Source organism: Podarcis erhardii, assembly GCF_964252035.2.
Source record: "Podarcis erhardii genome assembly, chromosome: 3".
NCBI classification, from domain to species: Eukaryota; Metazoa; Chordata; class Lepidosauria; order Squamata; family Lacertidae; genus Podarcis; species Podarcis erhardii.
This window is the reverse complement of record NC_138507.1, coordinates 2,891,955-2,909,594: the sequence shown is the minus strand read 5'-3', so window position 1 is coordinate 2,909,594 and position 17,640 is coordinate 2,891,955. Positions and strand designations below refer to the sequence as shown.

The following is a 17,640-nucleotide window of genomic DNA, read 5'->3' as shown; positions in this document are numbered from 1 at the left end:
TCTAGCTTCTCTATACTGTTGCGCATCGCCAGAGTGAAAAGCAGCATTTCTTGCCTTTAACAGAAGATACACATCCCTGTTTAGCCAGGGCTTGTTGTTAGGAAACACCCGTATTTGTTTGGTGGTAGTAACGACATCAATGCAGCTTTTGACATAGAACAGTACTATTGAAGCGTATGTGTCCACATTATTCTCCACAAAAAGTGACCATTCAGTGTTCCGAAAGCAATCTTGAAGTTGCTCGGATGCACCTGCTGGCCACACTCGCATCTCTCTAGTTGATGGTCTAATTCTGCGTACAAGAGGTCTATATGATGGTATCATAAGTAAGGATATGTGGTCTGACTGTCCCAAATTGGGCAAGGGCTTGGTCTTGTATCCATGCATGATGTTGCTATATACTTGGTCTAGGGTATTTCCCCCCCTAGTGGGACAATCAACATACTGGTGGAACTTAGGAAGCACAGTCCTTAAATCGGCTCGATTGAAATCACCAGCAACCACAAATGCTCCATCCGGGTGGGCCCGCTGCTGTTTGCTAATAGCAGTTAGCAGGTGACCCATAGCTGTAGTAGTATTTGCATCGGGAGGTATATACACCGCTGTTATTATGACAACATTAAACTCACGTGGCAAATAAAAAGGGCGGCACTTCACCACTAGGTACTCCAAGTCAGGAGAACAATGCGTGTCCATTTGTTTAATGTCCGAGCTCCAGTTGTTATTTATATAAACGCAAATTCCTCCTCCTCTGCTCTTCCCGGATTCGGCGGTTCTATCCGCTCTAATTACTGAGCGTCCTTCTAGCTGCAAAAGTCCCTGTGGAAAGGAGGAATCCAGCCACGTCTCTAAAAGGACCATAACACAACAGTCCCGGATACTTTTCTGCCGAGAGGTAATAAGTTCCAACTCCTCTACCTTGTTGGGTAAAGATCTAACATTTGATACAAGGAGACTTGGCAATGCAGGCTTGTGAGGATTTTTACTTAGCCTCACTCGTAGTCCGGCCCTACAGCCCCTCTTCTGCTTACGCCCTCTCCGTTTTCTTTTCTTTCTGGCCAGGAGAGCAAGGGGAGTATCCCAAGGATATGCAAGATATGGAGGCTCTCTGATAAGCTCAGCTGGAATGTTGTAGGTTGAGACCTCCTGGCTGCAGCCTTCTCTGCCGATACTTAAGAGCTCTTGACGACTGTAAATTACTTGTCCCTGAGTGTTCACAGTCCATAGCAGCAATAGGTTCACAGATAAAAATAAAACACAACTCACTGAAAACCGGTCTTCGGAGTGCCGAGCCGCTGCAAGTGCTTGCGCCGCCATTTTCTCTTCCTATGGGGAAATGTGCATGCACAAAACTGCATACATGTGTTGGAGGACAAAATGTGCTTGAATTCTGCCATTGTGGACATTCACTGGTCATCAAGGAGAACATGCAGAAATAAACAGAACAAATAGGTGATACTGGAAGGCTTAGGATCTTATACACTTATAATGAAGGAGCATGTACAATCACTTGTATATACTGTAAATTTGTGCATATTCTCCAACCTGGCCTCCAAATGTGTACAATGGTCAGTGATCGTGCATATTCTGTATTCAACACACCCTAACATTGCCATCAACAATGGACTTTATTTACCATGCCATAACCTGGTGCTGCACAGCATTTAAGCATTTGAGTCAGGAAACCCCCCACCCCACCCCAGGACAAATCTAACCTTTACCATGAACTCACTACATGGCCTTAAAGCAGTCATTCTCCCCGCAACCACTCTTCCTAATCTGCAATTTGGAGCTAAATACAGGTTGTAACTATCTGTTTTGTTCTTTCATTTGTTTGTTTTATAATTCAATAAAATGCTATAAAAATAATAACTCAGGTTGTAATGATTACTGAGTGTATGCAGGGGTGGACTTTGGTAATATGGTACCCTGAACAAAGACAATGTTTGGTGGGCCCCCCCCCCAATATTTCTTATTTTCATGTCCTACCTCTTGTTTGCCGTTCTGCGTATGGTCTCAAGTGGGCAACATCATAGCTGCAGCAGATCAATCGCCAGTCTGACCAGGGCCTAACTTTGAGTATGTACCAGTATAAATAATAGGTTTTATGTTTATTTTGTGGCCCCTTGTCTTGACAGCCTGTGCAGGGAACCACCCAAACTGCCCTAAATCTGGTGCTGGTGTATGTAAAGTTCATTGAAAATTCAGTAGATTCTGCTAGTCATCAAAATCGGCAAAAAATGATCTATGAGCAAAAGCCCACAAATCTGAATTTATCAAACTGATATTGGCACACCAAGGAAGGAACAAAGGGTCCACCTTAACAGTAAATTTAGATCTAAAAGTATTCACATCCATGTTCTCTTATACATATGCATATTCAGATAAATTAAATAGAGATTAAAATTGCTTGAAAAAAGATTGATAATCTTGTGAAATCTCCTGTTATTGAGGTTATATTCCTCGTTAATAAATATTGTGGCATGGTTCTAAAGAGGACGTGAAATGCTACAGGACACCCCAAGCTCTGAGGCTTGGGAAGGCTAAGGTAGAAAGAGAGACCAAAAAGCCTCTGCAGCTGTTGTAAGTAATAGTAGGGGTAGTAATAAGATTTCTAACTCGCCCTTCATCTAAGGTCCCAGGGCAGGTGATGATTTAAAAATACAGTATACTGAAAACAGTTTAAACATGCTGAACATTTCAGAACCATGTCCTATGAAGAAGCAAAGATGCACAGAACAAAGGCACTCTAATACTTATTGGCTGGCCCTGGTGGTGGTGGGTCTCACTACCCTTCTTATATGTACTTGTGTTTTTTTTGTGGGGAGGGAGAATATGCTGGCAATAGAAAATATTTTTAGTTATTTATAACCAACAAGCAGTCTTAGACATGCTCATTGACCATGTAAGCGTATTCCTGGTGCTGAACTGATAAAAGGAGTACAGCTACATTCCCCCCTCGTTTTCAGTAAGAATGCACAATGTTTAGAAAATCATCTGTGCCACAATTTTAATTTATAAACCTTTCCTTGTAAATGAAGAAGTCTTAGAACCTGCCTCACCAAGAAGTCCAGTGAAGGATGATGTGTGATATGTAAATGAGCATTTAAAATCCTTCCAAAGGAAGACAATGAGAGTAATGAATATTGGAAACAATTTGCATGTAATTGAATCCAACAGAAATTAAGTTTTAATTTGTTCAAATTCTGAAATGCATATGCAAATTTTTAAGTATTTGGAATATCGTTGGAGCATTTACTTAACATCAAGCAATTGTATTTAAGCATAAGAACGGTTGATGAAAATAGGTTAAATCAACTACAGTTACCAAACATTTGCTTTAGGGCTTACATGATCACTTTTAATTCAGTTATTTCATTTAATATTTCAATTTAATAGTTTACTCTTTCATTCATTTTCTAGGCAACCTGCCCATTTCTTAAGAACTAATTATTCATAAGAAACAATTTCCTCATAAATTCTCCTATCAGCAATTTTTGGAACAGAAACAATAGTCTGGTTTTACAAAATGAAAAACAAAGCTACCCACACTGTGTAATATTTACTTTTAAACTCAAGATAACTAAAAAGGGAGAATGGTTCAGTAACAGAGAATATATTATGATGGAATATCAATTCCATTTAGAAGAAATGCAAGAGATCAAAAAGTATTTGAAAACAGAATGCTTAATCTGATAAAAGGAATGAATAAAAAAAATGACAACAAATTTGAAAAAGTATTTCAAGAGATTTAGAGCCCTATTTTTTTAAAAAAAAAATAGTGGTGTATTTTGTAGTTACTTACAGTAAATTCCTATACAAATAGAGCAAAATCAGCTCCAAGTAGAATGTCACTGCATATTTCACTGATTGAGCAATAGAAGAAATTCTATTGAACATAATTCAATTCACTTTGCAGGGTTTAATATTTACCACAGACCAAGCCATGGTACTGTCATCAGATAGTATGCAAAGATATACACCCTAGGTTTCAATTAAATTAACATTTGAATATTTCTGAAGTGTGCATAATCAGCTATAAGCACTTAAGGTACAGTCCACCCCCTCCTGTACAACCACGATATTACCAACAGTGAGCTTCATTGGCACTGTTCAATTGACATAGGCTACTTGTGCCCAGAGGATGAGTGGTCTGGCAACCTTCCCCTTTTTTGCTGTAAATTCCCTTATTCCAGTGCCGTTTCCCGCTGCTATCCCAGATTGTTAGATATCCCGTAGACTGTCCCCGGGACAGGTGAGGCTGCTGATCCCTTATTTTCAAATCTGAAAGTTGACAGCTATGGTCTCGATATGTCAAATGCGCCTGTGAAGTCTTCTTTCTGATCAGAAATTATTTCTCATACAAGCTTTGTTTTGGAATGATTATAATTATTTATGTGGTGTGGAAACTAAATGTCAGCCCTTACACAAATAAACACACACTTCAAGGTTAGAAGGATGAGCACCCACCATCTACTACTCAGTGCTCTGAAGATCTCACTGCCCTTTATGTGGTCAGGTGTATAGTTTATAATCGTGGTTGCTGAACAACTCCAGGCACGCCTGGAGGATGCGGACCATTTGGATCCCTTCCAATCGGGATTCAGGCCTCATCATGGGACTGAAACTGCCTTGGTCGCGCTGGTTGATGATCTCCGGCGAGCTAGGGACAAAGGTGAGAGCTGTTTCCTAGTTCTGCTGGATCTCTCAGCGGCCTTTGATACAATCGACCATAACATCCTTCTGGACCGTCTAGAGGGGCTGGGAGCTGGGGGCACTGTTATACAGTGGTTTCGCTCCTTCCTCCTGGGCCGTGTTCAGAAAGTGGTGGTGGGGGATGAGTGTTCAGACCCCTGGGCCCTCACTTGTGGGGTGCCTCAGGGTTCCGTCCTCTCCCCCATGCTTTTTAACATCTATATGAAGCCGCTGGGAGAGATCATCAGGGGGTTTGGACTGGGTGCCCATCAATATGCAGATGATACCCAGCTCTACCTCTCTTTCAAATCAGAACCAGTGAAGGCGGTGAAGGTCCTGTGTGAGTGCCTGGAGGCGGTTGGAGGATGGATGGCGGCTAATGGATTGAGGTTGAATCCTGACAAGACAGAAGTACTGTTTTTGGGGGACAGGGGGCGGGCTGGTGTGGAGGACTCCCTGGTCCTGAATGGGGTAACTGTGCCCCTGAAGGACCAGGTGCGCAGCCTGGGAGTCATTTTGGACTCACAGCTGTCCATGGAGGCGCAGGTCAATTCTGTATCCAGGGCAGCTGTCTACCAACTCCACCTGGTACGCAGGCTGAGACCCTACCTGCCCGCGGACTGTCTCGCCAGAGTGGTGCATGCTCTAGTTATCTCCCGCTTGGACTACTGCAATGCGCTCTACGTGGGGCTACCTTTGAAGGTGACTCGGAAACTACAACTAATCCAGAATGCGGCAGCTAGACTGGTGACTGGGGGCAGCCGCCGAGACCACATAACACCGGTCTTGAAAGACCTACATTGGCTCCCAGTACGTTTCCGAGCACAATTCAAAGTGCTGGTGTTGACCTTTAAAGCCCTAAACGGCCTCGGCCCAGTATACCTGAAGGAGCGTCTCCACCCCCATCGTTCTGCCCGGACGCTGAGGTCCAGCGCCGAGGGCCTTCTGGCGGTTCCCTCATTACGAGAAGCAAAGCTACAGGGAACCAGGCAGAGGGCCTTCTCGGTAGTGGCACCCGCCTTGTGGAACGCCCTCCCATCAGATGTCAAAGCGATAAATAACTACCTGACATTCAGAAGACATCTTAAGGCAGCCCTGTTCAGGGAAGTTTTTAATCTGTGATATTTTAGTGTATTTCTGGTTTTTATGGAAGCCGCCCAGAGTGGCTGGGGAAACCCAGCCAGATGGGCGGGGTACAAATAATAAATTATTATTATTATTATTATTATTATTATTATAATCCTCAATCTCATAGAAAGACTCTCCTCCCTGGAAGAGAGGGGAGTGGTTGTGGACAGGAGCCCGAGCTCCGCCCCTAGCAGGGGGCGGTAGCCCACTGCCTCCCCCACTCACCTGGCTGGCGCCCACGCCCATTGGCAGGCACCGAACCAGGTGCCTCTGAGGGGGCATGTTCAGCAGCCTATGTGCTGCAGCGCCAGCCCCTCCTCGGCCTCATTCTCCTCTCCGTCGTCTCGTCTCATAGAATCACAGAATTGTAGTCCAACTCCCTGCAATGCAGGAAATCTCAACTAATACATCCATAACAAATGGATGCCCAACTTCTCCTTAAAAACCTCCCAAGGCAGTCCGTTCCACTGTCAAACAGCTCTTACCGTCACTGTCAAAAAGATCTTGATGTTTAGTCAGAATCCCCTTTCTTGTACCTTGGTATAATTGGTTTGGGTCCTGCCCTCCAGAACAGGAGGAAACAAGCTTCCTCCATCTTCCCTGTGACAGGCCTTGAGATATGTGAAGATGGCTATCGTATCTCCTCTCAGTCTCCTCTATACCTATCTGGACATAAGGACTGCCCAATACTAATTGAAGTCGGCATCTGTGGAATTTGTTGTTATTGCTGTTAATGCCAGATAATGAAATATATTTCTTTTCTATGTTATATTTGCAAAGATTAAAGAAGTGTGTACTGGATTACCATCACACTGCTTTCTGAGATTCTAAAGATGCAAAGTAAGGCTTTCAGTCTTGGTCTGAATTAGTGGTGTGTACACACCCTTTAGGGTGGAAAGCAACCACTACAATACAATGTATGTGTATATCCTGCCTTTAGAACACTGGTAAACAGTATGACGATGGCATAGTGCAAATAACTAAATGAACTGACGGGAATGTATCTCAGAAAGCACACTGAAATGAAGTCTAAGAGTATCAGTACAATAGAAGTACTGTACAATTAAAAGCAAGTGAGAAATGGTTATTTGAATGAAGTAGAAAAAGAGCAAAATGTGGAAAGCTTTGCCAATCATCCCAAGGTCCCTTGTGGTTTTTTGGCCAGAAAACTGCAAGCAGCAGCAGTTTTTCTTCTTGCTAAGCAATTGAGTAGAATACTGCCTGCTTGTCATCTTTGCATAAGTAAGACCGTCAAAGTGGCTGCATACATTTTTCCTTTAACAGAAGCGAGACATTCATAGGGTGGGGGGGACATGCAATGTTTCAAAAGTGGGCAGGGAAGAAGGGGGGCTCTGTAGAGCCCCCCTCTTCTAGGATATTAGGCTTTGAAAGGAATTAAAGCTGGTTTATTGTTGAAAAGATTTATTGTTGTTGCAACGTCCAAATTCTGTTTCTGCATTTCTCACATGAACAGACCGAGGAGCACAACATGGTTTTGAACTAGTTCCTGTGACAGTAGTCCATATGGAATGAGCTGTTAAAATGGTGTTCCTATGAATTAAGGAATTTTCTGTATGGCACCATGCACTTTACTATATATATTGCAGTGGTATAGAGAAAAACGTATAAAAATCCCCCAATCAGTGTGACTGGAGATTAATAGATTACAATGTGACAATAGTTGATGCTGGGAACAATTTAAAGGCAACTTCGTAGGATGTCCATTTCACATGCACTAAATCACATATAATTGAGTAGCCTCAGTTTCCTTTTATGTTGTTGTAAGAATGAACGCATTTCCTTTTCACAGTTTGGCTCTTTTAATTTTGGCAAAGTTCTGAGACGCTTAATGAAAGAGACTGAAGAGGTACATAGAATTATTCAATTAAAATTATAATTCAAACAGTAAAGCTGTAGCTGCTTTCAAAATGTATCTCATACGTTCTTTTTATTAGAATCTCCTTTCCCTTTGAATTTCCCACACTCCTTATCATTTTTATTTTCCTCTAAGAGAAAATATTTTGTTGCCATAGCAATCTCTTGTAGGGATGTTGCTAAAATGGCTTTCCTTCAGGCTTGTAAATGCTGCAACTAACATCCCCACTGCACACAACTCCCCCCTATCTCTTAGGGTCCTCAACCTCTTACTGTTTAGGAACTCCTCAATAGTCTACCTTTATCTTAAAATACAGGCACACTCCAGCATTCTCTTCCAAAGTACTCTGGGCTGAAAACAGATGTTAATTAAAAATGCTGATAAGAACCGATGACACCTGTTGTTTCACACTTATTTTGCTCAACCCTGTCTGTTAAATCCCAGCTTTTATTACATTAATTCTCTTCAGCTTTTCTTCTGTTCCAGCTTTAGCCCTCTCACTCTGGTGATCATGTAAACTTAACAGTATGTCTTGAAAGCTACATTTATTGAGCAAACATATCAGCATGTCTACACACCAAAGGCAGCACCAAAGCAGAGGGAACTAAGGTTAGGGATGAGTAGCTGCTTCTACTAAAAATCCCTATTGTGTTAAGTGTGAGATCTCATCAGTTTTTAAAATGTAGATCAACATTTGGTAGTAAAAATTAAGAACTCAATGCACTTTTTCATGGTTGTAGGACCAGCTTTTCCTTAGACCTCTGGACAATAGTGGCTACAGATGCTTTCAAACTATTGAGCACATTACATCAAAAGTTTCACTCGTTTACAGTGAACCTATACAGACAGCATCAGGGCCTGCTCCAGACAGACCCCTCCTGTGTGCCTTGACTGAAAGGGGGTATATAAATGCAACAAATAAAAAAAATAAAAATACAAGGAAATAAAGTCCGTGTCTTTTTTCTCATACTTTTGCTAACTGATGCTTCAGTATGTTATGTAATCCTTCTCCACACTTGTGTTGATGTCATGACATCTCCCTAGCTTTGATCATTTTTTACATGGGTAGCTTATGGGTAACCTGAACCGGGAGGATGTTTCAAAAGACGTGGGAGATAATAGGAGAAGCTGCCACCATCGCCAGGTTGAGCACATTCTAAGAAATGCTGTCTACATGACACACGGCTATCGTTTCATTGGTATACGCATTATCCCCAAACTCAGTCTCTGACTTTCCAGAATATCACTTGCTAAACTGCAAAAGCAGACCCTGGGACTTCTGCCATGAAGGGGGCAGCAGCTATTGCCTTCAGCTGAATGCCAATTTTTACCTGCTGGTAAGCTAGCAAAAGTCTGGATCATCAGTTTGCTACCAAGTTAGCACTACTTAAAGTACCGGTATTTGTTATATCCATTTTGATTCCAGTGAGCCACCAAGACAGGATCATAGCCTTTGCTTTACTTTAATAATGGAACTTGATCATAAAAATGGACGCTTTGTGCCCCAGATGACAGCAATCTTTTAAACTCTTGCCCCCTTTTTGTTGCCAAAGAGGTACCGAATGGTCTTGATCTCATGTTATACAGACAAACGAGGAGAGGTACTTTAAGCCTGCCTTACGAAGTCCATTAACTACCTGTACCCCTTTCTTCCCTCACTAGTCTCCCAATTTCTCCAAGGAAAGAGCCCACTCCCCCCTTTTAGTGCTGCCGACAATCTCTCCCCCCGCCTCTCCTCTTCCTTGCTCATTCCCACTTCTCTCTGTCAGCTCCTCTTTGTTCACTCTTATTCATTCAATCCCCTTTCTTTCTATGCTCTCTACAACCTTTTAGAAGACATTTCCCTTTCCACTGGTTCTTTCCTCCACCTTTTCTGCTTTTTACCATTCTATTTTGTGCCAAAGATTCACCTTAAGGACCACTACTCATACCCACCTGGTACCACCCATTTGCAAGATCCCTGTCCCAGAATATTCCTACTTGGGTTTGAATCTTTTCCATCTATCTGTTGCCACCTCTCCTTTCCCTTTCGTAAAAGAAGCCTCAACCCTCCCATCCCCTTCTCCTTTACAAACTTCCTAGACAACCTATCAGTGCCCCCAAACTTGCATTCTTCCTCCTTGGAAAATGGCTTCTAAGCACCTCCATACCACACAGAAACACTACCAAGATATTCTCCTGGTGTTTGCAACCTCTGGCGAGTTACTGAATCCACTCTGTGTCAGTGGCGGAGGAAGGGTGTGTGGTGAGTGCGGTCCGCCCTGGGTGCCATCCCTGAGGGGGGTTTGACAATGCCACCCCTCCTGGGATGCTCGTCATTCACCACGGGCGGCATGCCCCCTGGGCTGCTTGTCGCTCGTGGCACACCCCCCCGGGACACTCGCCGCTCACCCCAGTTGGCACCCCCGTGGGCACAGCATGTGCGCCGCTCCAGGTGCCAGAGCAGCTAGCTCCGCCTTTGCTCTGTGTTCATCACTCTTCAGTTCAGCCTTCTCTTTCGGTCAGAATTCTTTCCCCACTATCCCTCCCTTCCACACCTTTCCTGTATGTTCCTATGTACTCTTTAGACCAGTTAACTTGAATGACTGGCTTTAACTCTATAAATGCCTGTTGCTAGGGTTGCTTAAGAAAAACTGTTCCAATTAACATCCCTTCAAGATTAATATATTAAAAGGGGAAATTAGAATATTTAAGCTTCTTAAATTATTTCTCTCTGTTGTTCCTTGCCTCTGTTAACCCTTTATGGGAATGCTCTGGGGTCTCTATTAAAAGATCTTAAAGACATGTCAAGGTTGAATGCACATTTTGCACCTGCTTGCGTCTAAATGGTACATTTGGTACATTAACCATAAAATTAAGAAAGTGGCCTAATACAAGGGGTCAGTTTTGAAAACTGATTTTAATGTTGGGGTTGAGACCTGAAACATAGATAATATAATCATTAAATTTAAAGAGTGAGGAATAAAATTGACCAATTTTAGAAGTTCAGTGTGAAAAATTGTATTAGGCCACACAATGCTAATTTACATTTTTAGTATCCATTAAACTCAGCTCCTGCTAACAGTTACATCTTTTAGTCTAAATACAGAGCATATCCACAGAATCACTCACTTCTCTATAAAACTGAGGAAAGATTCACTTTTAAAATGTGATTATAGCAAAACAAATGAAAACAGTGCCTTATCTACAATCAGTGCTTTTTTCTGTGGGTACTCTGGGACAATTTTTCTAGAATAAAAGCACTGTCTACAATGCATGTCTTGATAAGAAGGAAAGTCTAGCTAAACAAACAAAACTGATAATAAATGCTTTCCCCCCAGGGCAATCTTTTAAGAAAATGTGCTAACCACATTAAAAGGACAAGGTTACTGAAATGGGTAATTAATTTGAAGTTAATAAAAAATTAAAGCTGTCATTCACCTGAGCAGATGGTGGAAGAATCTTCTTGCATATCTGCTGATCTGGTCCCTGTATTCCAACACAGTTGTCTCAGAGAGAGGCCTTGTTGGTGCATAGAAGGTTCCGAGGCTTGCCTCCAGCTGAGCTGTGGAGTTCAAACACAGCGGCAGTGAAACAAGTGAAACCCCTTCACCTATAAGAAACTGCTCTGGTTTGTAGTCAGTCAGGTTTTTCAAAGACAGGCACAATGAATTATTGCCAAGAAGGTGAAGTAAAAAATGTGACAGGTGGTAGAAAAGTAAACCTATGTACAACAACTGAGGCAGGATCAATGATGATCTGGAACAACAACAAAGCAGCTGTCAAAAGAACAGAGGCTGTTCTCTAATTATTTCTATATGGCCATAATGACTCATCGGCATGATAAAATATGAACAAAGTTCTTCCTTGTAAATATCAAGTTCCAGTTTACTTATTTGTCCTTCGTAGCAACATAGCTCTGGCTTTTCTTACGCTTCTCGATTGTGCCACAGGTCAACAGGTGAAGAACTTTTCCTGTGATGGCCCCTGGGGAATGGAATTTACCTCGACACACATTTCACCACCTCTACAAGGAGCATTGACAACAGCAGGACTGCTTTTCTGCCTTCAGAATTATTCAGGGTGACTTAACATAGCTACCAGAAGAATGCTATCTTAATGAGAGTATATAATTGCTACATTCCAAAGTACTTCCTTCCCAATCAGCAGCAACTTCTCCTTTGTAACATTTTTTTAAAAGTATTGAATGTTTCTCTTGTCCATAAATATTTCAAGTTTTTACACCACAACCGTTCTCTTTTAGTTTGCACACAGCTGCCGGCCATGGAAGAAATAACTGCTTTGCGGGAGGCACCCATAGTAAGGTGCTTACAAAGACTTAAAAACGCATTCGTTCACTCAGGCTCACTGGTCCATTTTAGATATTGTGTATAATCCCTGACAATGCTCATTGGTGGTACCTGGTTTAATTTTATGTATATATTAAGACTTATTTGATAGTTTGAAAGTTTTTAACATTTAAAAATTGAAATTTTATTCTGTAAAATACTTCAGGATCCTTGGATGGGAAGTGGTCTATAACTCATTTCAATAAATAAAACCTATTATGCTGGTTATTGACAGTAACAATGAATATCTTATTTTAATAAATAAAACTGAGAGCACACTATTTATTTATTGACCATCTTTTCGGGTATAACACACTAATAAAATATGTTAAAGAAATTAAGCAATCAATAAAAATAATAAAATAATAAAATAAAATGTGGCATGAAAACTACAACATTAATAAAAGCAGGGGCTTTCACCCCATCTGGAGGAAGGTGGGAGTTCCTACAGTACACTCAGGGCTATCCTGCAAGTAGTTTAAATAACTAGGCAAAAATATATTTAGGTTACATAAGGAATGTAATGTGTTGGGATTAATGACAGGCCATAAACCAGGCATAGGCAAACTCCGGTCCTCCAGATGTTTGGGACTACAATTCCCATCATCCCTAGTTAACAGGACCAATTCCCATCATCCCTAGTTAACAGGACCAATTCCCAATGATGGGAGTTGTAGTCCTAAACATCTGGAGGACCGGAGTTTGCCTATGCCTGCCATAAACCCTTTATTATAAACACTTGCATGCATAATGCCATTTTGGGATCCTTCCTTCTACACTAGACTTTCCTTCAGTAACAACACTATTTGCTCATTCACTTATGCCTGAGATTATTATTTCCAAAATACAGCATTCTTACAATTTCCTTATTGTCACATTTCATGGGGTTGGTGGGGCAGTGATATTTAGAGCTGCTGTCGCTGGGAATAACAGCATAAAGCTTTCAGAAGTGAACTGATAAATAGGGCTATTGTCTCACCAGGTACGAAGTGGTGGTTGGTTAGGAATGTAGCCCTGCCTTTCTATCTGCCTGCCCATCACTCATTTGTTTTACTGCCCTTCCCTTGCCCTGCAGTGAAACTGTCAATTGGTGTTGGCAAAGTCCTGTCAGTTTCACCAATGTCAGTTTGTTTGCTTTTTAAATTAACACATTGCTAAGTGCACCAGTGCTCAGATATCCTTTTCATGGAAAAAAGGAACATCTTAAGAAGACACACCCAAATCATCTCCACCCCTTCAAAGAACAGGACGAATGGTGGGTGCAGGGGGAACAGGGTAGGGACAGATGGTGCAAAGCTTCAGTGCGTCTGGCAGTTAAGAAGGTTGGTGGTTTGAGCCCACCCAGGGACAGCTGTGGGCAGCCTGGGGCAACACACGTGCCCTGCACCCGGGGGTGGGGCCAGCTTGCCATGGGGGCACCATGGGGCCTCTGAGGAGTCTGCCTGCCTCCTCCCACTCAGCCGCCCTACAGCTGAGGGGGAGGCAACGGGTGGACTGTTTGGGGCAGGGCAGAGCCTGCGGGAGCTCAAGCCATCGCGTCACTCCCAGGAGAGACGCGTGGCTCGGGCGTGCTGCAGACCCCGCAGTAAGTGCCGCCTGCCATTTTGTCACACACACCCTCAGTGGGGACACCCAGGGCAAACTGCACCTACTGCAGCCCCCTTGCTATGCCCCTGGCTGTGAGCAGGATTCCTGCATTGCAGAGGGCTCGACTAGATGACTCTCGGGGTTCCTTCCAACTCTACAATTCTATGATTCTATGAAGTTTCCCTAGCTTCCATTGCAAGAGAAAGCTTTAGGATTTGCTTCCCCCTTAAGGGGCATTGGAAGAGCTTGGGGATTACCCCCTCCCCAGTTTTGTCCTAGCTCTCAAAAATTTACCCTTCTTGGGCTTTGATTGCCTCCCCTGCAACTGATATTTACTAGTGCTGTTCTGTCATCAGCATCCCCATGGAGGCAACAGGCGATGGAAGAACTTGCCTTAAGATTTTATTGTACTGCTTCTGGAATGAACTGAATCTCTTGTGCCTTACTTTTTACACAGACAACAGCCGCTGTCACCATTCTGCCCAGATAATGGGAAGAGGGGTGGGAGGCCACTGCCAGTAGCAGTCTTCAGACAGCTGTGGCATCATGCATTGCTTGGATGCTTCCTCCAGACTGAGGTGAAGTGAAGGGAGTTGGAAGATTCCAGATATTAGTGAAATTGGTATGGCCTTTTATTATCTGTAGCTGTTTAGAAGTAGATTGGGCATTTTAAATATATTTCCTTCCCCTGTTTTTAATGTATCCATGGGGTTTTTTTTGTTTTTGTTTGGTTGTAAGTCACTTTGGGTTGCCTTAGGCAAGATAAAGTGACTAACAGATTTATTAATGATGATGATAATAATAATAATGTCTTTCCTCCCTCTGCATTGTCAGTTTCACCAAGGAGCTCCGCTGACATTTGAAAACAATCACTTTCCTGGTCCTCCCAAACGGTTTCCTATATAAAACTTTCCTTCCCCTAAATGGGCAGAGAACAAAGAGGAGGAATTGGTAAAGGAGCCATCAAAGGGGGTTTACCATATTTATAATATTGATGACAAAAAGCATTTAAACACCAGATGCACATACAGCTGACAAATTATGTGCAATTGTCCAGAAACAGGTTGTTATTGTTTATTTATTGTTTATTGAATTTATATACTGTCCTATACCCACAGGTCTCAGGGCGGTTATAGGGGGAGTTGCTGTGGGCTATAGAGATTCTCTCCAGGCTCTCTGTCCAGTTGGGAGGGAATCAAGAGCGTGCATTCCTGGCACTGGGGAGTTGGGACAGATTAGGGATTCTGCTGGTTTACTGCCTGCCTTGCTGCCCAGCAGTGTCCCTGCCTGAGCTGACAGAGCTGGTTTCGAAGGCGGTGTTGAGGGCTCCCAGACTACTGGTTCTGGGAGACTTCAACATCCATGCCAAGGCAGCTGGCTCTGGGGCGGCTCAGGACTTCATGACCACCATGACAACCATGGGGCTGTCCCAACATGTCACCGGTCCAACGCACATGGTAGTCCACACTCTGGACCTTTCTTTCTCAACTGGGCAGGAAGAGGTTGATTTGAAAGTGAGGGACATTGACACCTGTCCCTTGTCATGGTCAGATCACTTCCTGTTGAGATTTAGGCTGTCAGCATCTTCTCCCCTTCACAGAGGCTGATGGATCCAGTGGGATTCCAAACAGCTCTGGGTTTCCCTCTGGCTGATATGACTGGCACCCTTGTCAAAGTCCTGGCCGATCTCTGAAACATCCAAATGGCTTGAGCTGTTGACACAATTGTTCCTAAGCACCCTCTCTCACTTCATGGAGCCCGTTTGGCCTCCTGGTATACTCCACAGCTTAGGGCGAGGAAACAAGCTGGGAGACAGCTTGAACACAAGTGGAGGAAATATCCAAATGAAAGCAACCAACAACAGCATTAAGCGCAGCAGAGCGCGGCACAGAGAAAGGGGAAAGCAAAGGTAGAAAATGGCTGGGGGGGGGGAAGGGAAGCCGATTATCAAGCCGCGAGGGCAATGTTGAAGGGAGCAGTTCAGGCAGGGGAAGCTGAGAGGGGGAGATGGCCGGGAATGGAGAAACCCGGAAGCTTTTTCGCCACAAGGGCGGCAAAGTTGTAAAGCGAGAGCGGCAATTGAGACAGCACTCCCCTCAAATGCCCTGCTCCCCACGCACAGTGATGGACTCACCCACTGCCAATTGATCGGGGCGTCCGATAAAAGCTTTTTTCCAGCCACCCTGGGTTGAAACAGCGCCTGTCAGCTGTTCTACGTCCCAAGCAAATTCCACGAGATTGGCTCAACAAAAGCAGTAAAAAATACCCCCCAAAATGCTTCGGCAGGTCCGACAAAAGCAATAACCGAGCGAAGTTCAGCAACATTTATCCGTCAAAACCAGCACTTTAAATTGAGCCCAGAAACTAATTGGCAGCTAGTGTAATATGCTCAAACTGTCTTCTTATGGTGAGCAACCTGGCTCCACTCAGTGGTTTCATGTAGATCGGAGCTTTCCAAACTTTCATGTTGGTGGCACACTTTTTAGACTTGCATCATTTCACAACACAGTAATTCAGTTTTACTAGCAAACCAGAGGTTAAACTAACCCCTTTCCAGCCCTGGGAGGAGAGCAGGGAGCATTTGCACGACACACCTACACACTGCAGCTTACACGCTAACACGTCAGGACACACAGTTTGGAAAGCTCTGATGTAGATGTTAAACAACATAGATGACTGCTAGGTGAGCGCAAAAAAGGGAATAAAATTCTGTTGTCATCTAGAAGCAAAGTATAATTGATAGAAATCCCTCTCTTCCTTTAGCTGCAGATACAATTTGATTTGAGATACAGACGCTCCTTTCAAGGCAGATGGGCAAACTGAATTTTAGTTAATCAAAGTTTTCAAGTGCTTTAAAGGTGTTTGACCTGTAGGGAAATTTCTCTCTCTGATATGCTGCCATAAATGTCTGTTTGAACTAACCAATTCGGTATTCAGTGATAATTATCGTTTAGTTCTAAGCATAGGTACATTTTATTTTATAAGATTTGATAGCACTGAAGGCTCTAATAGTCCAGTGTTATGAGCATTGGCAACCTGTTAGGAAATGAGGTTTTGCAGTATCTTGAATCTAGACAGTGAGATAAGCTGAACTTTGAAGGTGTTTCCCTTCAAAAGCACCAATCAATTTTGATTAAAATTTAATACAGTAGGTTATTGGGGGGGGGGGAGGCATGCTCTCTTGCTGTTGCTGTTTTCCTTACAGCATGTTTTGCACTTCTGAAATGCTATGGCCCACATGGAATACGAGTAAGTATTAGCACAGTTACAGATTCATTAGATAGCACAGCTTGATGTTGACGGCAGAAATGAAGATCTCAAAGATAACCGTCAAATCATTACAAATGAAAGGGCTGTCTGGGTTCCTCTAATAAAAAGAAAGCAAATTACCATGACAGGTTTTGTTAGGCTTGTATAGGATAAATCCTGGATGGCATAAAACTCTACTGTAAAGCAGAATTAGCAGGGTTGCATGTAGGGAAGAACTCAACAAGACAGCTATATATAATACACATATTTTAAAACAAAATTTCGTGAAAAGCCTCTCCCTCCCACCCATCCCCGCCATCTTCCACTTTCCCACTGTGTACTTTCAGAAGTTTTCCAAGAGGAGATTTTGACCTTGTCTGCTGGAATATTAAACATAGGTAATCAGTCCTGCATCTCACACTGCAGTGTTGGGGATTGCCTGCCTCGGCCTGATGGCCTGGGGGCAGGTTTGGGCAGCAAGCAAATGTTCTAATATCTGCTGTTCCCCATATCCTACACCCCCTTCTTACCACAAAGGCAAGCTTGGTGCCCAGCTGCACCTCCATGCTGAGTCATGGCATGAAGTTTTCCTGCTTAGTTTTCCTCCTATCTAAATCCTGGGAATAGCACAGTTCTAACACACACACAGCTATTCATTGGAGAACCATCCCACCAGGATCAAGCAGAGATGAGCCTGAGCCTTGAATTGATCTGTCAATGTAGGGAGCTTTCAGACATCACTGTAGGCAACAGGGGAGATACAGCAAGAGGAGGAAA

At 43.2% G+C, this 17,640-nt stretch overlaps 1 protein-coding gene across 6 annotated transcripts in view; it reads right to left on the bottom strand.

Moving 5' to 3' along the window:
• WDPCP (WD repeat containing planar cell polarity effector) overlaps positions 1–17,640 on the bottom strand; it is a 210,854-nt gene that overhangs the window by 73,411 nt on the left and 119,803 nt on the right. For all 6 annotated transcript variants that reach the window (XM_081855533.1, XM_081855534.1, XM_081855532.1 and 3 more), the window contains exon 12: positions 11,120–11,243. In XM_081855533.1, the coding sequence (XP_081711659.1) occupies positions 11,120–11,243 (124 nt within the window). The remainder of the gene's footprint in view (positions 1–11,119; positions 11,244–17,640) is intronic.